Raw genomic sequence first — 27,161 nt, 5'->3', positions numbered from 1 at the left:
AGTATATGTGGCTTGAGATAACAGAGATAGTGAGCAGGAGGTGAGTGGCCCCCTTCAGCTGCATTCAGTGCCGCAAGAGGTTTAATGGCGAATAGTGAATGGAAGAGTGAATGGTGTAACACTTCCTGGTGCCAAGTGTACATTCTGACTTCCCTAGCATTGTCCACACAGCATTCTTCCAAATAACACACCTTGCAGCTCCTCTATCTCGAGGCATCTCCTCACATCCCTCATCTCAGGAACAATTCACACTGCCCATTATTTTGTCATTTCAATCTCTTCACACATTCCACTTCTCACACTCAAAGCACTCATTTCAGGAGATAGTGCAGAACTTCCAGGGAAAGACAGGAGACAGAGGGTCGACTTGCAGTGATAGCCACATTGACCGCTGCAGGGGGCCAGGTATTAAAGATTAGCAGATTGCCACAGTCCATGGGCTTAGGTGGTGGAGAGATTGGGACTCTCACAGACCTGGTAACAGTATTAGATATCACAATGCCACTTGGCACATAGCACTCACTTGTGCTGAATTGATGTCACTACTAACTGAACTGTCATGATCAGCACAACGCAAAGTTTGAAACTTTTCCCTGTGTCAGCAAGAACTCATATCTTTCAACTGCCATAAATCCTTCAAGGGTGATGGAGGAGTTGGAACAAGAGGAGGCTGAGCACTCTGAGGATGCATTGTCACATGACTTGTGTACCTTTCACCAGTGCAGATACACACACTTTGGCAGATATTGCAGTAGAGGTAGCTAGCTTGCTATACAGTGAGCAGGATTGGAGACAGGGACAGAATTGGAGAGTTTCTGCCAGATGGTGCAGGATCCAAGTTTTGCTGGATGTAAATGCTGAGTCTCAGGGTATCTATGGAAATAGCACTTCTGGAGTAGCAGTGGAAAATGTGAGTGCTTCTGCTGTGTTGGTTGGCTGCTCCTGTTGTTCCTCACCAGAGGTCTAATGCTGTAGCTACATAGATTGCTCACATGCTACATGCTACTGTGAAGGCTGACAGCAGGGAAGCTCAGATCAAGGTGAGTAAAGCACAAGGCAGGTGAAATGACCTCCAGAATTAGACATGACCTGTGAAGCAACAAAATCAGTCAGTTAGAAGATGTGATGTGAACACAAGCCTTTCCCATCGGCAGGGCAGCAGGTATGCAGTTACACTATTTAAAGGCTTCCCAACCTGTCAGTTTCATTGATCAATGACTGCCTGCTGTGCTCTCATCTTGTTGACCTTGGTGAGTTCTACACAGTTCAAGAAACCCATGTGTTGACTATGAAGGTTAGAATCTGCCCACAATTTAAGTGATTGTTAAAATATTTAAATCACTGATCCGACAGGCTCCATAGAGATTTCTCCCTCACCTCAGAATGCACCCTGGTAAAAACTGGAAGTGGGCAGGATCATGTCAGATTGTCTGGCACTTTTTGGGCATTAACTCTGTCACCTGCACCTGAATCTGTCCTCTTCTTGGCAATCAAAATTCTGCCCAATGAAACACTCTGCAAATTGAGGAAATCAACCCTTTAAAGTTTAAGGCCAGTTTCCTGTGTCCTTGAGTAGAGTTGGGTGCCAGAGGTGCGCAGGCATTCCTTGAGGCCGACTGTGCCAGGCACAACTGGTGGGAAAATATCATGACATGTTCCCTCATTTGCAGAATATCACAACACATCTGCCTGTCTGTGGGTGGGCCGTAAGACAAATCCACAGAAACTTCTGATGGGGGCAAAAGGGGCAGGGGCATGCTGTCACTGGGTGCCATGCCAATTTTCACCTTTACTGCCCGCACCACCCCCCCAACCTCCCCAGGTAAATGGCACTGAGTCCAAACACTGAATGTCCACATTAAACAAATACGTAGGAGGTTGAACAAGGAACAGGAAGCTTACCAATGTTCTGTGAAGTTTTATTTGGTTAACTTGCAGCAATGCATCCATCAGCAACGCTGGGATCCCTAGATCTTGGCTTATGCCAACCTGCACTTTAACTCTCTGGATGTGAATGAGTATGATGTGTCGCTACAGGCAGGGAAAGGAAAGGACTTATGTACATATTACATAGAATTGCAGTGCAGAGAAAGGCTCAACTGGTCTACATCAGTGTTTACATTGTCGTCACTCTAAGAGGAAAGTTTCTCCTGAACTCCTTATTCAATTTATTACTGATTATCGTACAATTATGGCCAATAGTTTTGGTCTCCCCTACAAGTGCAATCATTTTCTCTGCATCTAACTTGTCAAATGCCTTCCTAGTATCAAATAACCATCAGATCACCTCTGTCTTTTTCTGGAGAAAAGCCCCTGTCTGTTCAGTCTTCTGTGATAGTTGTACACTCTCCGTGCTGCAACCATCTTTATAAATCTTTTTTGCACATGCCTCAGTGCTTCTACATCATTTTTGTAATATGGAGACTTCAATTTATATAATGTGATTTACAACCTCAGGTCCTATATGCATGACAGCCAATTTTTGAAATGTCTCTATTTCCTTGAGGAAAACACAGCAGCCAGTTTGTATCAGCAAGTTCCCACAAACAGCAATGAGAGAAATTACTAAATAATCCTTTCTTCAATTCTTTGAATAGTTCCGTGGGATTTTTAACATCCATTTGATTATGGCAAAGAAGAAATAAGATTAATGCCTTGTGTGGAAAACGAACACCTCAGAGATTGCAGTGCTCCCTCAGTACTGCACTGGGAGCATCAGGTTGGATTATGAGCTCAAGTTTATATAGTGGGATTTGCACCTAATAACCTGACTCAGAGATTAGTGTTCATAATTAAGCAAATCTATACATTCCTTAGCAGCCCAGTTTGAAAATCCTTAAGCCTGTGCCTGGTATCTGCCTATAATAAGCATCTGATTTAAGAAAAAGCATATAAACTCAGCCAGTGTATTGTTGATGAGGTGCCTTTTTTTTTGCAGAATGCTGTTCTCACCGACCAAAGCTGCTGGAGATAACCTCTGCCTGACTGAACAATACTATTTTTATTTTAAATGATGACAATCCTGAGAGTGCTGACAGTTTCCTTAATGAGAGGTGGAGCAGTAAGCTGACTGGCTGAAGACAAGTGGCACCATCAGTGCTGCCACTGGGATGTAACAATGAGTAAGCATTGATGCATTAAGTAGCTAGCGCTTTTGCAAGTGTGGAAACTGAAAGCTCTTGAATGAGATAAGTGTTTTTTTAGGAGAAGGGAGTGGCCCTGCATCAAGCCTGCCCTGTGCCTGTGTCTGCAATGCAAACATCCTGCAGCAAAAGGCTCAGGACGCGGGGTACCACTGATTGGCTGCCTCAGCTGTCCATCATAGCCGGCCGGTGTTCTGCCGCGCGGGCTAACGGGAGCTGTAGTCCACAAGGGCTTTAGCTCTGGCAGGGAAGAAGTAAGGCGGGGCGGGCGAGTGGACTACAACTCCCAGCCTGCAGCGGGGCGATGCCTCAGCCGGGATGGGAGAGAGAGCGGCGGGCGCGCAGCCTGCAGCCCGGTAGCCGGGCGGGGCGGGGAGGGGAGGCAGGCAGACCGGCTGACCTGTGAGTGCTCGAGGAGGGGCGGGGGAGGCGGGGGTTGGTCTTGTTGCCGGCTTCCGGGAACTGGCCGTCCCGGGGGGCGGGGGGGGCGGCATGAATTACAGAGCGGTGGCGGACGCGGTGGCGGAGAAACTGCTGAGTTACAGCAAGGATGAGAGCGGCTGGAGAGTCTGCAAGAAATCGGTGAGGGGGAGAGGGGGGGATGGAGGGGGAAGAGGGGGAAGAGGGGGGGTGTGTGGAGGGGGAAGAGGGGGGTGTGTGGAGGGGGAAGGGGGGAAGAGGGGGGGTATGTGGAGGGGGAAGAGGGGGGTATGTGGAGGGGGAAGAGGGGGGGTGTGGAGGGGGAAGGGGGGAAGAGGGGGGTGTGTGGAGGGGGAAGAGGGGGAAGAGGGGGGGTGTGGAGGGGGAAGGGGGGAAGAGGGGGGGTGTGTGTGGAGAGGGAAGGGGGGAAGAGGGGGGTGTGTGGAGAGGGAAGGGGGGAAGAGGGGGGGGGATGGAGGGGGAAGGGGGGAAGAGGGGGGGGGATGGAGGGGGAAGGGGGGAAGAGGGGGGGTGTGTGTGGAGAGGGAAGGGGGGAAGAGGGGGGTGTGTGGAGAGGGAAGGGGGGAAGAGGGGGGGTGTGTGGAGGGGGAAGAGGGTGGGTGTGTGGAGCGGGAAGGGGAGAAGAGGGGGGTGTGAGGAGAGGGAAAGGGGGGGAAGAGGGGGGTGTGTGGAGGGGAAGGGGGGAAGAGGGGGGGTGTGTGGAGGGGAAAGGGGGGAAGAGGGGGGGTGTGTGGAGGGGGGATGTGTGGAGGGGGGGTGTGTGAGGGGGGTGTGTGTGGAGGGGGGTGTGTGGAGGGGGGGTGTGTGTGGAGGGGGAAGAGGGGGGGTGTGTGTGGAGGGGGAAAGAGGGGGGGGTGTGTGGAGGGGGGTGTGTGGAGGGGGAAGAGGGGGGTGTGGAGGGGGAAGGGGGGGTGTGTGTGGAGGGGGAAGAGGGGGGGTGTGGAGGGGAAGGGGGAAGAGGGGGGGTGTGTGGAGGGGGAAGAGGGGGAAGAGGGGGGGTGTGGAGGGGGAAGAGGGGGAAGAGGGGGAGTGTGGAGGGGGAAGGGGGGAAGAGGGGGGGGGATGGAGGGGGAAGGGGGGAAGAGGGGGGGTGTGTGTGGAGAGGGAAGGGGGGAAGAGGGGGGTGTGTGGAGAGGGAAGGGGGGAAGAGGGGGGGTGTGTGGAGGGGGAAGAGGGGGGGTGTGTGGAGAGGGAAGGGGAGAAGAGGGGGGTGTGTGGAGAGGGAAGGGGGGAAGAGGGGGGTGTGTGGAGGGGAAAGGGGGGAAGAGGGGGGGGTGTGTGGAGGGGAAAGGGGGGAAGAGGGGGGGTGTGTGGAGGGGGGTGTGTGGAGGGGGGTGTGTGGAGGGGGGTGTGTGGAGGGGGGTGTGTGGAGGGGGGTGTGTGTGGAGGGGGGTGTGTGGAGGGGGGTGTGTGTGGAGGGGGAAGAGGGGGGGTGTGTGTGGAGGGGGAAGAGGGGGGGTGTGTGGAGGGGGTGTGTGGAGGGGGAAGAGGGGGGGTGTGGAGGGGGAAGGGGGGGGTGTGTGTGGAGGGGGAAGAGGGGGGGTGTGGAGGGGGAAGGGGGGAAAGAGGGGGGTGTGTGGAGGGGGAAGAGGGGGAAGAGGGGGGGTGTGGAGGGGGAAGAGGGGGAAGAGGGGGAGTGTGGAGGGGGAAGGGGGGAAGAGGGGGAGTGTGGAGGGGGAAGGGGGGAAGAGGGGGGGGGGATGGAGGGGGAAGGGGGGAAGAGGGGGGGTGTGTGTGGAGAGGGAAGGGGGGAAGAGGGGGGTGTGTGGAGAGGGAAGGGGGGAAGAGGGGGGGTGTGTGGAGGGGGAAGAGGGGGGTGTGTGGAGAGGGAAGGGGAGAAGAGGGGGGTGTGTGGAGAGGGAAGGGGGGAAGAGGGGGGGTGTGTGGAGGGGAAAGGGGGGAAGAGGGGGGGTGTGTGGAGGGGAAAGGGGGGGAAGAGGGGGGGTGTGTGGAGGGGGGTGTGTGGAGGGGGGTGTGTGGAGGGGGGTGTGTGGAGGGGGGTGTGTGGAGGGGGGTGTGTGTGGAGGGGGGTGTGTGTGGAGGGGGGTGTGTGTGGAGGGGGGTGTGTGTGGAGGGGGAAGAGGGGGGGTGTGTGTGGAGGGGGAAGAGGGGGGGTGTGTGGAGGGGGTGTGTGGAGGGGGAAGAGGGGGGGTGTGGAGGGGGAAGGGGGGGGGTGTGTGTGGAGGGGGAAGAGGGGGGGTGTGGAGGGGGGGAAGGGGGGAAGAGGGGGGTGTGTGGAGGGGGAAAGAGGGGGAAGAGGGGGGGTGTGGAGGGGGAAGAGGGGGAAGAGGGGGAGTGTGGAGGGGGAAGGGGGGAAGAGGGGGGGGGATGGAGGGGGAAGGGGGGAGAGGGGGGGTGTGTGTGGGAGGGAAGGGGGGAAGAGGGGGGTGTGTGGAGAGGGAAGGGGGGGAAGAGGGGGGGTGTGTGGAGGGGGAAGAGGGGGGGTGTGTGGAGAGGGAAGGGGAGAAGAGGGGGGTGTGTGGAGAGGGAAGGGGGGAAGAGGGGGGGTGTGTGGAGGGAAAGGGGGGAAGAGGGGGGGTGTGTGGAGGGAAAGGGGGGAAGAGGGGGGGTGTGTGGAGGGGGGTGTGTGGAGGGGGGTGTGTGGAGGGGGGTGTGTGGAGGGGGGTGTGTGGAGGGGGGTGTGTGTGGAGGGGGGTGTGTGGAGGGGGGTGTGTGTGGAGGGGGAAGAGGGGGGGTGTGTGTGGAGGGGGAAGAGGGGGGGTGTGTGGAGGGGGGTGTGTGGAGGGGGAAGAGGGGGGGTGTGGAGGGGGAAGGGGGGGGTGTGTGTGGAGGGGGAAGAGGGGGGGTGTGGAGGGGGAAGGGGGGAAGAGGGGGGTGTGTGGAGGGGGAAGAGGGGGAAGAGGGGGGTGTGGAGGGGGAAGAGGGGGAAGAGGGGAGTGTGGAGGGGGAAGGGGGAAGAGGGGGGGGGATGGAGGGGAAGGGGGGAAGAGGGGGGGTGTGTGTGTGGAGAGGGAAGGGGGAAGAGGGGGGTGTGTGGAGAGGGAAGGGGGGAAGAGGGGGGGTGTGTGGAGGGGAAGAGGGGGGGTGTGTGGAGAGGGAGGGAGAAGAGGGGGGTGTGTGGAGAGGGAAGGGGGGAAGAGGGGGGGTGTGTGGAGGGGAAAGGGGGGAAGAGGGGGGGTGTGTGGAGGGGAAAGGGGGGAAGAGGGGGGGTGTGTGGAGGGGGGTGTGTGGAGGGGGGTGTGTGGAGGGGGGTGTGTGGAGGGGGGTGTGTGGAGGGGGGTGTGTGTGGAGGGGGGTGTGTGGAGGGGGGTGTGTGTGGAGGGGGAAGAGGGGGGGTGTGTGTGGAGGGGGAAGAGGGGGGGTGTGTGGAGGGGGGTGTGTGGAGGGGGAAGAGGGGGGGTGTGGAGGGGGAAGGGGGGGGTGTGTGTGGAGGGGGAAGAGGGGGGGTGTGTGTGGAGGGGGAAGAGGGGGGGTGTGTGGAGGGGGAAGAGGGGGGGTGTGTGGAGGGGGAAGAGGGGGGTGTGTGGAGGGGGGTGTGTGGAGGCGGAAGAGGGGGGTGTGTGGAGGGGGGTGTGTGGAGGGGGGTGTGTGGAGGGGGAAGAGGGGGGGGTGTGGAGGGGGAAGAGGGGGGGGGGTGTGGAGGGGGAAGAGGGGGGGGGTGTGGAGGGGGAAGAGGGGGGGGGTGTGGAGGGGGAAGAGGGGGGGAGTGGAGGGGGAAGAGGGGGGGGTGTGGAGGGGGAAGAGGGGGGGTGTGGAGGGGGAAGAGGGGGGGGTGTGGAGGGGGAAGAGGGGGGGGTGTGGAGGGGGAAGAGGGGGGGCTGTGGAGGGGAAGAGGGGGGGCTGTGGAGGGGGAAGAGGGGGGGCTGTGGAGGGGGAAGAGGGGGGGCTGTGGAGGGGGAAGAGGGGGGGGTGTGGAGGGGGAAGAGGGGGGGTGTGGAGGGGGAAGAGGGGAAGAGGGGGGGTGTGTGTGGAGGGGGAAGAGGGGGGGTGTGTGTGGAGGGGGAAGAGGGGGGGGTGTGTGTGGAGGGGGAAGAGGGGGGGGTGTGGAGGGGGAAGGGGGGGGGGGTGTGGAGGGGGAAGGGGGGGGGTGTGGAGGGGGAAGAGGGGGGGTGTGGAGGGGGAAGAGGGGGGGTGTGGAGGGGGAAGAGGGGGGGTGTGGAGGGGGAAGAGGGGGGGGTGTGGAGGGGGAAGAGGGGGGGGTGTGGAGGGGGAAGAGGGGGGGGTGTGGAGGGGGAAGAGGGGGGGGTGTGGAGGGGGAAGAGGGGGGGTGTGGAGGGGGAAGAGGGGAAGAGGGGGGGTGTGTGGAGGGGGAAGGAGGGGAAAAGGGGGGGGTGTGTGTGGAGGGGGAAGAGGGGGGGTGTGTGTGGAGGGGGAAGAGGGGTGTGTGGAGGGGGAAGAGGGGGGGTGTGTGTGGAGGGGGAAGAGGGGGGGGTGTGTGTGGAGGGGAAGAGGGGGGGTGTGTGTGGAGGGGGAAGAGGGGGGGTGTGTGTGGAGGGGGAAGAGGGGGGGTGTGTGTGGAGGGGGAAGAGGGGGGGTGTGTGTGGAGGGGGAAGAGGGGGGGTGTGTGTGGAGGGGGAAGAGGGGGGGTGTGTGTGGAGGGGGAAGAGGGGGGGTGTGTGTGGAGGGGGAAGAGGGGGGGTGTGTGTGGAGGGGGAAGAGGGGGGGTGTGTGTGGAGGAGGAAGAGGGGGGGTGTGTGTGGAGGGGAAGAGGGGGGGGTGTGTGTGGAGGGGGGAAGAGGGGGGGTGTGTGTGGAGGGGGAAGAGGGGGGGTGTGTGTGGAGGGGGAAGAGGGGGGGTGTGTGTGGAGGGGGAAGAGGGGGGGTGTGTGTGGAGGGGGAAGAGGGGGGGTGTGTGTGGAGGGGGAAGAGGGGGGGTGTGTGTGGAGGGGGAAGAGGGGGGGTGTGTGTGGAGGAGGAAGAGGGGGGGTGTGTGTGGAGGGGGAAGAGGGGTGTGTGGAGGGGGAAGAGGGGGGGTGAGTGTGGAGGAGGAAGAGGGGGGGTGTGTGTGGAGGGGAAGAGGGGGGGTGTGGAGGGGGAAGGGGGGAAGAGGGGGTGTGTGTGGAGGGGGAAGAGGGGGGGTGTGTGTGGAGGAGGAAGAGGGGGGGTGTGTGTGGAGGGGGAAGAGGGGTGTGTGGAGGGGGAAGAGGGGGGGTGTGTGTGGAGGGGGAAGAGGGGGGGGTGTGTGTGGAGGGGGAAGAGGGGGGGTGTGTGTGGAGGGGGAAGAGGGGGGGTGTGTGTGGAGGAGGAAGAGGGGGGGTGTGTGTGGAGGGGGAAGAGGGGGGGTGTGTGTGGAGGAGGAAGAGGGGGGGTGTGTGTGGAGGGGGAAGAGGGGGGGTGTGTGTGGAGGAGGAAGAGGGGGGGTGTGTGTGGAGGGGGAAGAGGGGGGGTGTGTGTGGAGGGGGAAGAGGGGGGGGTGTGTGGAGGGGGAAGAGGGGGGGTGTGTGTGGAGGGGGAAGAGGGGGGGTGTGTGTGGAGGGGGAAGAGGGGGGGTGTGTGTGGAGGGGGAAGAGGGGGGGTGTGTGTGGAGGAGGAAGAGGGGGGGTGTGTGTGGAGGAGGAAGAGGGGGGGGTGTGTGGAGGGGGAAGAGGGGGGGTGTGTGTGGAGGGGGAAGGGGGGGGGTGTGTGTGGAGGGGGAAAGAGGGGGGGTGTGTGTGGAGGGGGAAGGGGGGGGTGTGTGTGGAGGGGGAAGGGGGGAAGAGGGGGGGTGTGTGGAGGGGGAAGAGGGGGGGTGTGGAGGGGGAAGGGGGGAAGAGGGGGGGTGTGTGGAGGGGGAAGAGGGGGGGTGTGGAGGGGGAAGGGGGGAAGAGGGGGGGTGTGTGGAGGGGGAAGAGGGGGGGTGTGTGGAGGGGGAAGAGGGGGGGGTGTGGAGGGGGAAGAGGGGAAGGGGGGGGTGAATGGAGGGGGAAGGGGGGAAGGGGGGGTGAATGGAGGGGGAAGGGGGGAAGAGGGGGGTGTGTGGAGGGGGAAGGGGGGAAGAGGGGGGTGTGTGGAGGGGGAAGGGGGGAAGAGGGGGGGTGTGTGGAGGGGGAAGGGGGGAAGAGGGGGGGTGTGTGGAGGGGGAAGGGGGGAAGAGGGGGGGTGTGTGGAGGGGGAAGGGGGGAAGAGGAGGGGTGTGGAGGTGGAAGAGGGGGGGTGTGTGGAGGTGGAAGAGGGGGGGTGTGTGTGGAGGGGGAAGAGGGGGGGTGTGTGTGGAGGGGGAAGAGGGGGGGTGTGTGTGGTGGGGGAAGAGGGGGGGTGTGTGAGGAGGGGGAAGAGGGGGGGTGTGTGTGGAGGGGGAAGAGGGGGGGGTGTGTGTGGAGGGGGAAGAGGGGGGGTGTGTGTGGAGGGGGAAGGGGGGGGGTGTGTGTGGAGGGGGAAGGGGGGAAGAGGGGTGTGTGTGGAGGGGGAAGAGGGGGGGGTGTGGAGGGGGAAGGGGGGGAAGAGGGGGGGTGTGGAGGGGGAAGGGGGGAAGAGGGGGGTGTGTGGAGGGGGAAGGGGGGAAGAGGGGGGGTGTGGAGGTGGAAGAGGGGAAGAGGGGGGGTGTGGAGGTGGAAGAGGGGAAGAGGGGGGGTGTGGAGGTGGAAGAGGGGAAGAGGGGGGGTGTGGAGGTGGAAGAGGGGAAGAGGGGGGGTGTGTGGAGGGGGAAGGGGGGAAGAGGGGGGGTGTGGAGGGGGAAGGGGGGAAGAGGGGGGGGGTGTGGAGGGGGAAGGGGGGAAGAGGGGGGGTGTGTGGAGGGGGGAAGGGGGGAAGAGGGGGGGTGTGTGGAGGGGGAAGGGGGGAAGAGGGGGGGTGTGGAGGTGGAAGAGGGGGGTGTGTGTGGAGGGGGAAGGGGGGAAGAGGGGGGGGTGTGGAGGTGGAAGAGGGGGGGTGTGTGGAGGGGGAAGGGGGGAAGAGGGGTGTGTGTGGAGGGGGAAGAGGGGGGGTGTGTGGAGGGGGAAGAGGGGGGGGTGTGGAGGGGGAAAGAGGGGGTGTGTGGAGGGGGAAGGGGGGAAGAGGGGGGGTGTGTGGAGGGGGAAGGGGGGAAGAGGGGGGGTGTGTGGAGGGGGAAGGGGGGAAGAGGGGGGGTGTGTGTGGAGGGGGAAGGGGGAAGAGGGGGGGTGTGTGGAGGGGGAAGGGGGGAAGAGGGGGGTGTGTGGAGGGGGAAGGGGGGAAGAGGGGGGTGTGTGGAGGGGGAAGGGGGAAGAGGGGGTGTGTGTGGAGGGGGAAGGGGGGAAGAGGGGGGTGTGTGGAGGGGGGAAGAGGGGGAAGAGCGGGGTGTGTGGAGGGGGGAAGAGGGGGAAGAGGGGGGCGTGTGGAGGGGGAAGAGGGGGGGGTGTGGAGGGGGAAGAGGGGGGGGGTGTGGAGGGGGAAGAGGGGGGGGTGTGTGGAGGGGGAAGAGGGGGGGTGTGTGGAGGGGGAAGAGGGGGGGTGTGTGGAGGGGGAAGAGGGGGGGTGTGTGGAGGGGGAAAGGGGGGGTGTGTGGAGGGGGAAAAGGGGGGTGTGTGGAGGGGGAAGGGGGGAAGAGGGGGAAGAGGGGGGTGTGTGGAGGGGGAAGAGGGGGGTGTGTGTGGAGGGGGAAGAGGGGGGGGTGTGGAGGGGGAAGAGGGGGGGGTGTGGAGGGGGAAGAGGGGGGGGGTGTGGAGGGGGAAGAGGGGGGGTGTGTGGAGGGGGAAGAGGGGGGGTGTGTGGAGGGGGAAGAGGGGGGGTGTGTGGATGGGGAAGAGGGGGGGTGTGTGGAGGGGGAAGAGGGGGGGGGTGTGTGGAGGGGGGTGTGTGGAGGGGGAAGAGGGGGGGTGTGGAGGGGGAAGAGGGGGGGGTGTGGAGGGGGAAGAGGGGGGGGTGTGGAGGGGGAAGGGGGGGGTGTGGAGGGGGAAGGGGGGGGGTGTGGAGGGGGAAGGGGGGGGTGTGGAGGGGGAAGAGGGGGGGGGTGTGGAGGGGGAAGAGGGGGGGGTGTGGAGGGTAAAAGGGGGGGTGTGGAGGGGGAAGAGGGGAAGAGGGGGGGTGTGTGGAGGGGGAAGGGGGGAAGAGGGGGGGGGGTGTGGAGGGGGAAGAGGGGGGGTGTGTGTGGAGGGGGAAGAGGGGGGGTGTGTGTGGAGGGGGAAGAGGGGGGGTGTGTGTGGAGGGGGAAGAGGGGGGGTGTGTGTGGAGGGGGAAGAGGGGGGGTGTGTGTGGAGGGGGAAGAGGGGGGGTGTGTGTGGAGGGGGAAGAGGGGGGGTGTGTGTGGAGGGGGAAGAGGGGGGGTGTGTGTGGAGGGGGAAGAGGGGGGGTGTGTGTGGAGGGGGAAGAGGGGGGGGTGTGTGTGGAGGGGGAAGAGGGGGGTGTGTGTGGAGGGGGAAGAGGGGGGGTGTGTGTGGAGGGGGAAGAGGGGGGGTGTGTGTGGAGGGGGAAGAGGGGGGGTGTGTGTGGAGGGGGAAGAGGGGGGGTGTGTGTGGAGGGGGAAGAGGGGGGGTGTGTGTGGAGGGGGAAGAGGGGGGGTGTGTGTGGAGGGGGAAGAGGGGGGTGAGTGTGGAGGGGAAGAGGGGGGGTGTGTGTGGAGGGGAAGAGGGGGGGTGTGTGTGGAGGAGGAAGAGGGGGGGGTGTGTGTGGAGGGGGAAGAGGGGGGGTGTGTGTGGAGGGGGAAGGGGGGGGGTGTGTGTGTGGAGGGGGAAGAGGGGGGGTGTGTGTGGAGGGGGAAGAGGGGGGGTGTGTGTGGAGGGGGAAGAGGGGGGGTGTGTGTGGAGGGGGAAGGGGGGGGGTGTGTGTGGAGGGGGAAGAGGGGGGGTGTGTGTGGAGGGGGAAGAGGGGGGGTGTGTGTGGAGGGGGAAGAGGGGGGGTGTGTGTGGAGGGGGAAGAGGGGGGGTGTGTGTGGAGGGGGAAGAGGGGGGGTGTGTGTGGAGGGGGAAGGGGGGGGGTGTGTGTGGAGGGGGAAGAGGGGGGGTGTGTGTGGAGGGGGAAGAGGGGGGGTGTGTGTGGAGGGGGAAGAGGGGGGGTGTGTGTGGAGGGGAAGAGGGGGGGTGTGTGTGGAGGGGGAAGAGGGGGGGTGTGTGTGGAGGGGGAAGAGGGGGGGTGTGTGTGGAGGGGGAAGAGGGGGGGTGTGTGGAGGGGGGTGTGTGGAGGGGGGGGTGTGGAGGGGGAAGAGGGGGGGGTGTGGAGGGGGAAGGGGGGGGTGTGGAGGGGGAAGAGGGGGGGGTTTGTGGAGGGGGAAGAGGGGGGGTGTGTGGAGGGGGGGTGTGTGGAGGGGGGGGTGGGGAGGGGGAAGAGGGGGGGGTGTGGAGGGGGAAGAGGGGGGGGTGTGGAGGGGGAAGAGGGGGGGGTGTGGAGGGGGAAGAGGGGGGGGTGTGTGGAGGGGGAAGGGGGGAAGAGGGGGGGGTGTGTGGAGGGGGAAGAGGGGGGGTGTGTGTGGAGGGGGAAGAGGGGGGGTGTGTGTGGAGGGGGAAGAGGGGGGGTGTGTGTGGAGGGGGAAGAGGGGGGGTGTGTGTGGAGGGGGAAGAGGGGGGGTGTGTGTGGAGGGGGAAGAGGGGGGGTGTGTGTGGAGGGGGAAGAGGGGGGGTGTGTGTGGAGGGGGAAGAGGGGGGGTGTGTGTGGAGGGGGAAGAGGGGGGGTGTGTGTGGAGGGGGAAGAGGGGGGGTGTGTGTGGAGGGGGAAGAGGGGGGGTGTGTGTGGAGGGGAAGAGGGGGGGTGTGTGTGGAGGGGAAGAGGGGGGGTGTGTGTGGAGGGGGAAGAGGGGGGGTGTGTGTGGAGGGGGAAGAGGGGGGGTGTGTGTGGAGGGGGAAGAGGGGGGGTGTGTGTGGAGGGGGAAGAGGGGGGGTGTGTGTGGAGGGGGAAGAGGGGGGGTGTGTGTGGAGGGGGAAGAGGGGGGGTGTGTGTGGAGGGGGAAGAGGGGGGGTGTGTGTGGAGGGGGAAGGGGGGGGGTGTGTGTGGAGGGGGAAGAGGGGGGGTGTGTGTGGAGGGGGAAGAGGGGGGGTGTGTGTGGAGGGGGAAGGGGGGGGGTGTGTGTGGAGGGGGAAGGGGGGGGGTGTGTGTGGAGGGGGAAGAGGGGGGGTGTGTGTGGAGGGGGAAGGGGGGGGGTGTGTGTGGAGGGGGAAGAGGGGGGGTGTGTGTGGAGGGGGAAGGGGGGGGTGTGTGTGGAGGGGGAAGGGGGGGGGTGTGTGTGGAGGGGGAAGAGGGGAATGGGGGTGAATAGAGGGGGAGACGGGATGGAGGGGGTGAATGAAGGGGGAATGGAGGTGTGAATGGATGGGGGTGGATGGAGGGGGAGGGGGGAGAGGGGAGGGATGGAATGGGGGGTGAAGCGGTGACGGAGGGGGCAGAAGGGGGGGGTGTGACGGAGGGGGCAGAAGGGGGGGGGGTGTGACGGAGGGGGCAGAAGGGGGGGGGGTGTGACGGAGGGGGCAGAAGGGGGGGGTGTGACGGAGGGGGCAGAAGGGGGGGGTGTGACGGAGGGGGCAGAAGGGGGGGGTGTGACGGAGGGGGCAGAAGGGGGGGGTGTGACGGAGGGGGCAGAAGGGGGGGGTGTGACGGAGGGGGCAGAAGGGGGGGGTTGTGACGGAGGGGGCAGAAGGGGGGGGTTGTGACGGAGGGGGCAGAAGGGGGGGGGTGTGACGGAGGGGGCAGAAGGGGGGGGGTGTGACGGAGGGGGCAGAAGGGGGGGGTGTGACGGAGGGGGCAGAAGGGGGGGGGGGGTGTGACGGAGGGGGCAGAAGGGGGGGGGGTTGTGACGGAGGGGGCAGAAGGGGGGGGGTTGTGAGGAGGGGGCAGAAGGGGGGGGCTGTGACGGAGGGGGCAGAAGGGGGGGGGGGCTGTGACGGAGGGGGCAGAAGGGGGGGGTGTGACGGAGGGGGCAGAAGGGGGGGGTGTGACGGAGGGGGCAGAAGGGGGGGGTGTGACGGAGGGTGAGAGGAGTGGGGAATTGAGGGGGGAATGGAGGGTGGGGGTGTGATGGAGGGATGGGGGGAATGGAGGGGCGAGGTGGAATGGAGGTGGGAATTGAGGGGGGGTTGGAGGCGGGAATGGTGGCGAGGAGTGATGGGGAGATGGAGGGGGCGGGGGGGGATGGAGGTGGGAATGGAGTGGGGAGAGGGGGAATGGGGGTGGATTGAGGGGTGAATGGAAGGGGGATGGGGGTGACCGGAGGTGGGGGGGAGGGGGTGACCGCAGGGGGAGAGGGGGGATTGAGGGGTGAATTGAGGGGGAGGGCGGGAATGGTGGGGGAGGGGGGAAATGGAGGGGTGGATGGAGGGGGAATGGGGAGGATGGATGCGGAGGGGGTAGTTGGTGGGGTGGAATGGAGGGGGAGGGGGGAATGGAGGGGGAGGGGCTGGGATGGAGGGGGAGGGGGTAGTTGGTGGGGTGGAATGGAGGGGGAGGGGGGAATGGAGGGGGAGGGGGGAATGGAGGGGGAGGGGTGTGGGATGGAGGGGGCGGGGGTAGTTGGTGGGGGTGAATGGGGGGGAGGGGGGAATGGAGGGGGAGGGGGGAATGGAGGGGGAGGGGTGTGGGATGGAGGGGGCGGGGGTAGTTGGTGGGGGGAATGGGGGGGAGGGCGGGAATGGTGGGGGGTGGTGAATAGAGGAAGAGGACAGGAATGGGGGGGATGAATGGAGGGGGTGAATGGAAGGAGAGGGTGGGAATGGAGGGAGTGAGTGGAGGGGGAGGGTGGGAATGGGGGGGTGAATGGAAGGAGAGGGCAGGAATGGAGGGAGTGAGTGGAGGGGGAGGAGGGGGGGAGTGGGAAGGGAGGGGAAGAAAGGGGGAAAGGAAGGGGGGGAGAAAGGGGGCAGGGAGGGGAGGGGGAGAAAGGGGTAAGGGAGGGGGGAGGAAGGGAAGGGAACGGAAGGTGGGGGTATGTAGCTGGGGGAGAAAGGGGGAAGTGAACGGGAGGGGGGCGGGAGGAAGGTGGGGGGGAAGAAAGGGGGGAATGGAGGGGGAGATGGAGAGGGGGGGAATGGAGGGGGGGTGATGGTGGGCAATGAAGGGGGGGAGTGGAGGGGTGTGAGAGGGGGGAGTGGAGGGGTGTGAGAGGGGGGAGTGTGATGGAGGGGGGTGACCAGGAATGGTGGGGATGGAGGGGGAATGGGGGGCTGAATGGAGGGGGAGGGGGGTAATGGGGGGTGAGTGGAGGGGGAGGGGGGGATGGAGGGGGAGGGGGGGAATGGGGGGTGAGTGGAGGGGGAGGGGGGGATGGAGGGGGAGGGGGGGAACGGGGGGGTGAATGGAGGGGGAGGGGGGAATGGGGGGATGAATGGAGGGGGAGGGGGGAATGGGGGGATGAATGGAGGGGGAGGGGGGAATGGGGGGATGAATGGAGGGGGAGGGGGGAATGGGGGGGTGAATGGAGGGGGAGGGGGAATGGACGGGGAGGGTGTGAATGGAGGGAGGGGAATGGGGGGTGTGAATGGAGGGGGAGGGGGGTAATGGGCGGTGTGAAGGGAGGGGGGAAATGGGGGGTGAATGGAGGGGGAGGGGGGAAATGGGGGGTGAATGGAGGGGGAGGGGGGAATGGGGGGGTTGAATGGAGGGGGAGGGGGAGAATGGGGGGGTGAATGGAGGGGGAGGGGGGAATGGGGGGGTTGAATGGAGGGGGAGGGGGAGAATGGGGGGGTGAATGGAGGGGGAGGGGGGGAATGGGGGGGTGAATGGAGGGGGAGGGGGGGAATGGGGGGGTTGAATGGAGGGGGAGGGGGAGAATGGGGGGGTGAATGGAGGGGGAGGGGGGGAATGGGGGGTGTGAATGGAGGGGGAGGGGGGGAATGGGGGGGGTTGAATGGAGGGGGAGGGGGGGAATGGGGGGGTTGAATGGAGGGGGAGGGGGAGAATGGGGGGGTGAATGGAGGGGGAGGGGGGGAATGGGGGGTTGAGTGGAGGGGGAGGGGGGGAATGGGGGGTGAGTGGAGGGGGAGGGGGGGATGGAGGGGGAGGGGGGGATGGAGGGGGAGGGGGAATGGGGGGGTGAATGGAGGGGGAGGGGGAATGGGGGGGTGAATGGAGGGGGAGGGGGAATGGGGGGGTGAATGGAGGGGGAGGGGGAATGGAGGGGGAGGGGGAATGGACGGGGAGGGTGTGAATGGAGGGAGGGGAATGGGGGGTGTGAATGGAGGGGGAGGGGGGTAATGGGCGGTGTGAAGGGAGGGGGGAAATGGGGGGTGAATGGAGGGGGAGGGGGGAATGGGGGGGTGAATGGACGGGGAGGGTGTGAATGGAGGGTGAGGGGGGAATGGGGGGTGTGAATGGAGGGTGAGGGGGGGGAATGGGGGGGGTGAATGGAGGGGGAGGGGGTGAATGGAGGGGGAGGGGGGAATGGGGGGGGTGAATGGACGGGGAGGGGGTGAATGGAGGGGGAGGGGGGAATGGGGGGGTGAATGGACGGGGAGGGTGTGAATGGAGGGTGAGGGGGGAATGGGGGGTGTGAATGGAGGGTGAGGGGGGGAATGGGGGGTGTGAATGGAGGGGGAGGGGGAGAATGGGGGGCTGAATGGAGGGGGAGGGGGGTAATGGGTGGTGTGAAGGGAGGGGGGAAATGGGGGGTGAATGGAGGGGGAGGGGGTGAATGGAGGGTGAGGGGGGGAATGGGGGGTGTGAATGGAGGGTGAGGGGGGGAATGGGGGGGTGAATGGAGGGTGAGGGGGGGAATGGGGGGTGTGAATGGAGGGGTGAGGGGGGGGAATGGGGGGGTTGAATGGAGGGTGAGGGGGGGGAATGGGGGGGTGTGAATGGAGGGGGAGGGGGAGAATGGGGGGGTGAATGGAGGGGGAGGGGGGGAATGGGGGGTGTGAATGGAGGGGGAGGGGGAGAATGGGGGGTGAATGGAGGGGGAGGGGGGGAATGGGGGGTGAGTGGAGGGGAGGGGGGGGGATGGAGGGGGAGGGGGGGAATGGGGGAGTGAATGGAGGGGGAGGGGGGAATGGGGGGGTGAATGGAGGGGGAGGGGGGAATGGGGGGGTGAATGGAGGGGGAGGGAGGGAATGGGGGGGTGAATGGAGGGGGAGGGGGGAATGTACGGGGCGGGTGTGAATGGAGGGAGGGGAATGGGGGGTGTGAATGGAGGGGGAGGGGGGGTAAAGGGCGGTGTGAAGGGAGGGGGGAAATGGGGGTTGAATGGAGGGGGAGGGGGGGAATGGGGGGGTGAATGGAGGGGGAGGGGGGGAATGGGGGGGTGAATGGAGGGGGAGGGGGGGAATGGGGGGTGAGTGGAGGGGTAGGGGGGGAATGGGGGGTGAGTGGAGGGGGAGGGGGGGATGGAGGGGGAGGGGGAATGGGGGGGTGAATGGAGGGGGAGGGGGAATGGGGGGGGTGAATGGAGGGGGAGGGGGAATGGGGAGGGTGAATGGAGGGGGAGGGGGAATGGGGGGGTGAATGGAGGGGGAGGGGGAATGGGGGGGTGAATGGAGGGGGAGGGGGAATGGGGGGGTGAATGTACGGGGAGGGGGTGAATGGAGGGGGAGGGGGGAATGGGGGGTGTGAAAGGAGGGTGAGGGGGGGAATGGGGGGTGTGAATGGAGGGGAGGGGGGGAATGGGGGGGGGTGAATGGAGGGGGAGGGGGTGAATGGAGGGGGAGGGGGGAATGGGGGGGTGAATGGACGGGGAGGGTGTGAATGGAGGGTGAGGGGGAATGGGGGGTGTGAATGGAGGGGGAGGGGGGGAATGGGGGGGGTGAGTGGAGGGGGAGGGGGGAATGGGGGGGGTGAGTGGAGGGGGAGGGGGGAGAATGGGGGGTGTGAATGGAGGGTGAGGGAGGGAATGGGGGGTGTGAATGGAGGGTGAGGGGGGAATGGGGGGTGTGAATGGAGGGGGAGGGGGGGAATGGGGGGGTGAATGGAGGGGGAGGGGGTGAATGGAGGGGGAGGGGGGAATGGGGGGGGGTGAATGGACGGGGAGGGTGTGAATGGAGGGTGAGGGGGGAATGGGGGGTGTGAATGGAGGGGGAGGGGGGAATGGGGGGGGTGAGTGGAGGGGGAGGGGGGAATGGGGGGGGTGAGTGGAGGGGGAGGGGGTGAATGGAGGGGGAGGGGGGAATGGGGGGGGTGAGTGGAGGGGGAGGGGGGAATGGGGGGGGTGAATGGAGGGGGAGGGGGTGAATGGAGGGGGAGGGGGGGAATGGGGGGGGGGAACGGGGGGGGTGAATGGAGGGGGAGGGGGCAACGGGGGGTGAATGGAGGGGGAGGGGGCAACGGGGGGGTGAATGGAGGGGGAGGGGGCAACGGGGGGGTGAATGGAGGGGGTGGGGGGAATGGGGGGGTGAATGGGGGGGAGGGGGAGGGGGTGAATGAGGGGGAGGGGGTGAATGGCGGGGAGGGGGAGGGGGTGAATGGCGGGGAGGGGGAGGGGGTGAATGGCGGGGAGGGGGAGGGGGTTGAATGGCGGGGAGGGGGAGGGGGTTTGAATGGCGGGGAGGGGGAGGGGGTTGAATGGCGGGGAGGGGGGAGGGGGTTGAATGGCGTGGAGGGGGAGGGGGTTGAATGGCGGGGAGGGGGAGGGGGTTGAATGGCGGGGAGGGGGAGGGGGTTGAATGGCGGGGAGGGGGAGGGGGTTGAATGGCGGGGAGGGGGAGGGGGTTTGAATGGCGGGGAGGGGGAGGGGGTTGAATGGCGGGGAGGGGGAGGGGGTTGAATGGCGGGGAGGGGGAGGGGGTGAATGGCGGGGGAGGGGGAGGGGGTTGAATGGCGGGGAGGGGGAGGGGGTTGAATGGCGGGGAGGGGGAGGGGGTTTGAATGGCGGGGAGGGGGAGGGGGTTGAATGGCGGGGAGGGGGAGGGGGTTGAATGGCGGGGAGGGGGAGGGGGTTGAATGGCGGGGAGGGGGAGGGGGTTGAATGGCGGGGAGGGGGAGGGGGTGAATGGCGGGGAGGGGGAGGGGGTGAATGAGGGGGAGGGGGTGAATGGAGGGGGAGGGGGGAATGGAGGGGGAGGGGGGAATGGGGGGGAGGGGGAGGGGGTGAATGAGGGGGAGGGGGTGAATGAGGGGGAGGGGGTGAATGGAGGGGGAGGGGGTGAATGGAGGGAAGAGGGGGTGAATGGAGGGGGAGGGGGTGAATGGAGGGGGAGGGGGTGAATGGCGGGGGAGGGGGTGAATGGCGGGGGAGGGGGAGGGGGTGAATGGCGGGGAGGGGGAGGGGGTGAATGGCGGGGAGGGGGAGGGGTGAATGGCGGGGAGGGGGAGGGGGTGAATGGAGGGGGAGGGGGGAATGGGGGGGTGAATGGAGGGGGGAATGGGGAATGGGGGGGGTGAATGGAGGGGGAGGGGGGGAATGGGGGGGTGAATGGAGGGGGAGGGGGGGAATGGAGGGGGGAGGGGGGAATGGGGGAGGGGGGCGATGGAGGGGGAATGGGGGGGAGAGGGGTGGATGGATGGGGAGGGGCTAGTTGTTGGGGGGGAGAGGGGTGGATGGAGGGCATAGTTGGTGGGGGGATGGAATGGAGGGGAGGGTGGGAATGGGGGGGAATGGAGGGGGAGGTGGAGTATGGGGGGGGTGAATGGAGGGGGAGTGGGGTATGGGGGGGTGAATGGAGGGGGGTGTTGAATGGGGGGGGAGGTGGGAAATGGAGGGGGAGAGAAAGGGGGAAGGGATGGGGGGGTAGTGGGAAGGGAGGGGGAGAAAGGGGGTGAGGGGAAGGGACAGTTGGAGGGGGGGAAGGGATGGCGGTGAAGGGAGGGCAGCGTGTTGGGAGGGGAGAGAGTGGGGGGGTTGCGCATTGGGAGTGGAGAGAGTGGGGGGGGGTGTGCGTTGGGAGTGGAGAGAGTGGGGGGGGGTGTGCGTTGGGAGTGGAGAGAGTGGGGGGGGGGTGTGCGTTGGGAGTGGAGAGAGTGGGGGGGGGGTGTGCGTTGGGAGTGGAGAGAGTGGGGGTGTGCGTTGGGAGTGGAGAGAGTGGAGGGAGGGCGTGTTGGGAGTGGAGAGAGTGGGGGGGGGTGTGCGTTGGGAGTGGAGAGAGTGGGGGGGGGGTGTGCGTTGGGAGTGGAGAGAGTGGAGGGAGGGCGCGTTGGGAGGGGAGAGAGTGGGGGGGCCGCGTTGGGAGGGGAGAGAGTGGGGGGGCCGCGTTGGGAGGGGAGAGAGTGGGGGTGCGTGACTAGAGCGGGGGAGTGGTGTGTATTAGAGGGAAGGACAGGCCTTTGCTGCCTTCATCCTAAACCTAAGCGACAAGCCCCATTTACTCATTGTTCCTGTTCTCGCTGACCTATGTTGGCTCTCAGGTTACAGGGGAATTCGCTTATTATCTATTTAGCTACTCCGCAAAATCTGGAACTTTATTTTTCCTAGCCTATGGTAACATTTTACCGTATCATTTTGGGCATGTTGGTCACAGAATATCTATAACATTTTTTTAACAATACTTCTCTCAGTATTGTGCAATGAATAAAATATTGTACCATTGATGGCACAATAATTGGGCCCCTTAAACACTACTGAAGGTATTCGTGAATCATTTGTTGCCTTGACATTCTCACTCTTTGATGCTTGAAGGGACTGCAAAATATAAAGTTTAATCACTTAAACCTGTTTTTCCTCTTTATTGGTAGAACGAAGTTTGTGTCTCCTGGAGGCCATCATCAGAATATTCCGGAAACTTGTGAGTTTGGAGATGAGCGTACGTTTATTGTTTGTTTAAGGAACAATCCTCTATGAGAACAGTTCTGACAAAGTAGGCTGTGAGGTAGCTTGCACTATTTACCCATCTGGGAGTTTCATGAAAAACATTAATGTAATCTCCCAATGGTCAGAAGGGACATTAATACATGAAGAATCTCCCATTGTGCACTAATCCCAGGAATAAGCTTTCCACGCAAAGGGCAGTGGAAATCTGAAATTTTTTCCCTAAAAGAGTCAGTTGGCGCATTCAAGATGGAGATCAATAGGTTTGTGTTGGGTGAGGACACCAAGGGAAATAGAGAAAAGGTGGAAAATTTGAGTTGAGGTATGGGTCAGCCGTGATGTAATTGACTTGGGGAATGGGCTTAAACAATTGAATAGTTTCCTCCTGCTCCTATGATCACAATACTTTGGTCTGTTGAGCTGAATGATAGGCTTATTTGCACACTGAATGTTTACCTGTATTTTGGTTTTTTGCATACAGCACCTGATCAGTCATGGTATTTTTCTCTCCCTGTGGCCTGTGTAGAAGGCCAACATTCTTGTCAATTATAAATTGATTATAAATGTAGATGGGAGTTCCTGCATGGGTATGGATTGAAAATCCTTACCCTCATCTCCAGGGGTAAACAGCATCGAAAGTGCTCAGAAAAGGTGAAAGTCAGATGCCTGGTTAGAGCTGTTCTAATTGCACATTTTCATCTGTTCGCTCACACTGGCTGTATACAGAGGGGCAGGATTGAAAGTGATCTAAGCCTGAGTGGAAACCTACCAAGAATAAGATTGAGAATAAGAATAAGAATCAGATTGGTCATGCCTATCGACATTACAGCAGCAATTGTACAGTGCATTTAATATAGAAAAACACCTGTAGACGTAATCATGGAACTGGGTATTGAGCCAAAGGACCAAAGCTTGCTCAGATTGGTGGAATTTATGGAGAACAAGGAGGTGTAGGGGCGGAGGGATTTGAGGAGGTGTAGGGGCGGAGGGATTTGAGGAGGTGTAGGGGCGGAGGGATTTGAGGAGGTGTAGGGGCGGAGGGATTGAGAGGTGTAGGGCGGAGGGATTTGAGGAGGGTGCTAGGGGCGCGAGGGATTTGAGGAGGTGTAGGGGCGGAGGGATTTCGAGGCGGTGTAGGGGCGGAGGGATTTGCGGAGCTTGTCGTGGGCGGAGGGATTTGAGGAAGGTGTAGGGGCGGAGCGGATGCGGAGGTAGGGGCGGAGGGATTTGAGGAGGTGTAGGGGGGGCTGCGGGAGCGGGCGGAGGGATTTGAGGAGGTGTAGGGCGAGGGGGAGGTGTAGGGGCGGAGGGATTTGAGGAGGTGTAGGGGCGGAGGGATTTGAGGAGGTGTAGGGGCGGAGGGATTTGAGGAGGTGTAGGGGCGGAGGGATTTGAGGAGTTTGAGGAGGTGTAGGGGCGGAGGGATTTGAGGAGGTGTAGGGGCGGAGGGATTTGAGGAGGTGTAGGGGCGGAGGGATTTGAGGAGGTGTAGGGGCGGAGGGATTTGAGGAGGTGTAGGGGCGGAGGGATTTGAGGAGGTGTAGGGGCGGAGGGATTTGAGGAGGTGTAGGGGCGGAGGGATTTGAGGAGGTGTAGGGGCGGAGGGATTTGAGGAGGTGTAGGGGCGGAGGGATTTGAGGAGGTGTAGGGGCGGAGGGATTTGAGGAGGTGTAGGGGCGGAGGGATTTGAGGAGGTGTAGGGGCGGAGGGATTTGAGGAGGTGCTCTTTTCAATGTGATATGCAGAAGAATGAGGTTAACATGGGTTGGGTGCAGATTAAAGGTTCCTGTGCTCAGTGCCAAAGAGGTGTCTTGTCCACAACTGCAGGAAAATCCCCTCTGCCCCTTCCGTTCCCGCTGCAGGTTTAACAGTTTAGCAAAAAGGTTGCATTACCTGCCAGTTATAAAGTGACCATTAGTTATCAGTATAGTTAATTACTGCTCTGATACTTTCCCTTTTTTCTTGTGGTCTCTGATTCAGGTACAAAGGTGAAGGGATAATCAAAGCCACACCACAGGATGTCTGGGAGTGTCTAAAACCTGTGCCCGATGGGCTAAGAGTGAAGTGGGACAAAAATGTGAAAGTATTTGAGCTGATTGCAGCCGTCGATGCTGTAAGTTTGGTGATTTACTTTTGCAAAAAAGAATTTGGTTTTTAAATGATTTTTAGGTGCTTATTTAATTTGTAATGCCCAAAAAGTGTAATCATGAGAGATTTACTTATATATTAAAAGGCTTGAATGTAGTGTTTATTATATCAGATTTTAGCACAGCCATGCAGGTAGTCCGTGCCAGTTTGACCTCACCTCTGGCAAGATGGCCCGAAGTGGGATCCCTAACGTGAGTTTTTTTTTCAATTTAGTTCTTGGTCCTGCCTCCAAGCCCATCTTCTGAGAGACCAGAAAAATTCAGCCCCATGGTCCTACCGGCCTCCTTCATAGAATTTTGCACCACAGAGGGAGGCCATTCAGCCCATCTTTGAAAGAGCTATCCAATTAATCCCACTCCCACCCTTTCCCCATACCCTTACTTTTTTTTTCTCATTCAAGTTTATATCCAATTCTGAAACATGATATTGACTCTGCTTGTAACACCCTTTCAGGCAAAGCATTCAAGATCATAACTCGCTGTGTACATTTTTTTTCTCTTCCGCTCAGCTCCAGTTCTTTTGCAATTACCTGTGTGCTCTGGCCACTGGCTGTTGTGCCAGTGTAAAACGTTTTGCCTTATTTCCTCTATCAAATCCCTTCATGAATTTAAATGCCTCCATTAAATCTCCCCTTAACCTTCTCTGCTCTGAGGAAAACAACCTAGCTTCTACTGTCTCTCCACATAACTGAAGTCTTTCATCCCTGGTATCATTCTAGTAAGTACCCCCTGCATCCTTTCAAGGTCATGACATCCTTCCTAAAGCATAGTGCCCAGAATTCTCCAGCTAAGGCCTTGTGATTTATAAAAGTTTAGCATAATTACTTGCTTTTGTGCTCTGCCAATATTTATAAAGCCAAGGACCCTGTATGTTTTTTTAACTGACTTATCAACTTGACCTTCTGTCATCAAAGATTTGTGTTTGCACACCCCTAGGCCTGTGCTCCTGCAGCTCTTCAACCTTCCTTCCAAGTGCATCACTTCATACTTACCTGCATTAAATTTCATCTGCCAGGTGACAGCCCATATCACCCTGAAGTCTGCTACTTCACTGTTTATTGCTCTCCTGAATTTTGTCGTCAGCAGAGTTTGAAATTATCCCCTGTATACCCTAAGCCCTGGCCGTTAATCTTTACCTGTCTGCCTCTGTAATAAATATTGGCATGGTGTTTCAGCACAATTCACCCAAAATCAGGAAGATTGAGCAATTTGAAGCACAGATTACATCTAGGTTTCTGCAATCTTTAGTGCCTTGGCTTGCTGCAATGTTCCAGTGAAGCTCAACGCAAACTGGAGGAACAGCACCTCATCTTCCGACTAGGCACTTTACAGCCTTCCGGACTTAACATTGAGTTCAACAACTTCAGATCATGAACTCTCTCCTCCGTCCCCGCCCCCCCCTCTCGCCTCCGTCCCCGCCCCCCCCTCTCTCCTCCGTCCCCGCCCCCCCTCTCTCCTCCGTCCCCGCCCCCCTCTCTCGCCTCCGTCCCCGCCCCCCCCTCTCGCCTCCGTCCCCGCCCCCCCCCCTCTCGCCTCCGTCCCCGCCCCCCCCCTCTCTCCTCCGTCCCCGCCCCTCTCTCTCCTCCGTCCCCGCCCCCCTCTCTCCTCCGTCCCCGCCCCCCCCTCTCTCCTCCGTCCCCGCCCCCCCCTCTCTCCTCCGTCCCCGCCCCTCTCTCTCCTCCGTCCCCGCCCCCCCCCTCTCTCCTCCGTCCCCGCCCCCCCCTCTCGCCTCCGTCCCCGCCCCCCCCTCTCGCCTCCGTCCCCGCCCCCCCCTCTCGCCTCCGTCCCCGCCCCCCCCTCTCGCCTCCGTCCCCGCCCCCCCCTCTCGCCTCCGTCCCCGCCCCCCCCCTCTCGCCTCCGTCCCCGCCCCCCCCCTCTCGCCTCCGTCCCCGCCCCCCCCTCTCGCCTCCGTCCCCGCCCCCCCCTCTCGCCTCCGTCCCCGCCCCCCCCTCTCGCCTCCGTCCCCGCCCCCCCTCTCGCCTCCGTCCCCGCCCCCCCTCTCGCCTCCGTCCCCGCCCCCCCTCTCGCCTCCGTCCCCGCCCCCCCTCTCGCCTCCGTCCCCGCCCCCCTCTCGCCTCCGTCCCCGCCCCCCCTCTCGCCTCCGTCCCCGCCCCCCCTCTCGCCTCCGTCCCCGCCCCCCTCTCTCTCCTCCGTCCCCGCCCCTCTCTCTCCTCCGTCCCCGCCCCTCTCTCGCCTCCGTCCCCACCCCCCCTCTCTCCTCCGTCCCCGCCCCCCCCCTCTCTCCTCCGTCCCCGCCCCCCCCCCTCGCCTCCGTCCCCGCCCCCCCCCTCTCGCCTCCGTCCCCGCCCCCCCCTCTCGCCTCCGTCCCCGCCCCCCCCTCTCGCCTCCGTCCCCGCCCCTCCTCTCGCCTCCGTCCCCGCCCCCCCCTCTCGCCTCCGTCCCCGCCCCCCCCCCTCTCGCCTCCGTCCCCGCCCCCCCCTCTCGCCTCCGTCCCCGCCCCCCCCTCTCGCCTCCGTCCCCGCCCCCCCCTCTCGCCTCCGTCCCCGCCCCCCCCCTCTCGCCTCCGTCCCCGCCCCCCCTCTCGCCTCCGTCCCCGCCCCCCCTCTCGCCTCCGTCCTCATTGCTTTCTACTCTTAATGTCACCATTAGCACCTCCTTTAGCCAGTATCACTACCATCAACACCCATTCAACCTTTTGCTAATGACATATTTTACCATCTCTCCTTTGCCTCCACCTATCACTGGCATTCTGTCCAGCTTCATCTGTCCCACCCTCCTTATACAGTATATATTTTCACTTCTACTTCTCTTTAGTTCTGAAGAAGGGTCACCTGGACTCAAAACGTTAGCCCTTTCTCTCTGCAGATGCTGTCAGACCTGGTGAGTTTTTCCAGCAATTTTTGTCTTTGTTACAGATTTCCAGCATCCACAGTATTTTGTTTTTATATTGTATTGTACTTTGCATCATACTGTCCCAAAAAAAAATTGGCAGATAAAGACAAATGTTTCAAGAAACATGATCCCCTGTTTGAAAATTCAGCTGGAAATATGCAAAAAGCATTTGTCATTTTCACTTACTGCAGTTGCAAAGCAAAAATGGATAATGAATGAAATGCTGGATTTGTGTTAAGATTGTTTGTACTCTCTCCCTCTAGACTGTGTCTGTCTGCAGGACTGTTACACCGTCAGCAGCTGTGGGCATAATCTCTCCAAGGGATTTTGTGGATGTAATTTTAATCAAACAATATGAAGATGGGATGATATCCTCAAATGGTAACTAGCGCGCACACACACTCACAAACACACACACTCTGCTGTAATGACAATGTAGGCTAGAATTGAATGCAGAAATGTGAAAAACTTGCCTTTAATTCTATATTAAATACACTAAGTGTAAGGTTGAATTTGTGAAATGATGTGGTTCGTGCATAGTGTGATTATTTTGTGAGGCTGTACAGTTAAACAATGAAATCAGAATGTAAGCTCTCCATTGCACCATTTTTATGTTCCCATGTGGTTTGAGTATTCTGTTATCATTATTTGAAGTGACTACATTATCCTGTTTTCTTCACAGCTACTAATGTGGAACACCCTGACTGTCCCCCTAAACCTCACTATGTGAGAGGATTCAACCATCCCTGTGGATGTTTCTGTGCTCCCATTCCAGGGTAAGAGTTCTTTTAACATACCTCGATCTTCTTTTGCAACTGGCTATTGCACAGTGGTAGTCATGGCTCACTTTGGCCTGAGTCAGAAGGTTGTGAATTCAAATCCTACTCCAGAGACTTTCAGCACAAAAATCCAGGCTGATGCTCCAATGCAGCAGTAAAGGAGTGCTGCACTCAGATCCCATCTTTTGGATGACACATTAAATCAAAGCTAGTCTGCCCTCTTGGTGGGTGTAACTATTTCAAAGAAGAACAGGAAAGTTAGCCCCGTTTTCCTATCCAGTACTTATACTTTAATTAACACTTATCTGATCAGTGTC

General features: G+C 62.0%; 1 protein-coding gene across 1 annotated transcript in view; it reads left to right on the top strand.

The window, feature by feature from the left end:
• Window positions 1-3,593: 3,593 nt before the first annotated feature.
• stard5 (StAR-related lipid transfer (START) domain containing 5) overlaps window positions 3,594-27,161 on the top strand; it is a 35,973-nt gene continuing 12,405 nt past the window's right edge. The window contains exons 1-5 of the mRNA XM_041175379.1: window positions 3,594-3,725; window positions 20,993-21,042; window positions 23,046-23,178; window positions 26,329-26,446; window positions 26,748-26,841. Of these exons, the coding sequence (XP_041031313.1) occupies window positions 3,636-3,725; window positions 20,993-21,042; window positions 23,046-23,178; window positions 26,329-26,446; window positions 26,748-26,841 (485 nt within the window). The 5' untranslated portion in view covers window positions 3,594-3,635. The remainder of the gene's footprint in view (window positions 3,726-20,992; window positions 21,043-23,045; window positions 23,179-26,328; window positions 26,447-26,747; window positions 26,842-27,161) is intronic.

This window comes from Carcharodon carcharias, chromosome 26 (genome assembly GCF_017639515.1).
Source record: "Carcharodon carcharias isolate sCarCar2 chromosome 26, sCarCar2.pri, whole genome shotgun sequence".
Taxonomy (NCBI): Eukaryota; Metazoa; Chordata; class Chondrichthyes; order Lamniformes; family Lamnidae; genus Carcharodon; species Carcharodon carcharias.
The sequence above is the reverse complement of the archived record's forward strand: the minus strand, read 5'-3'. Positions and strand labels throughout refer to the sequence as shown.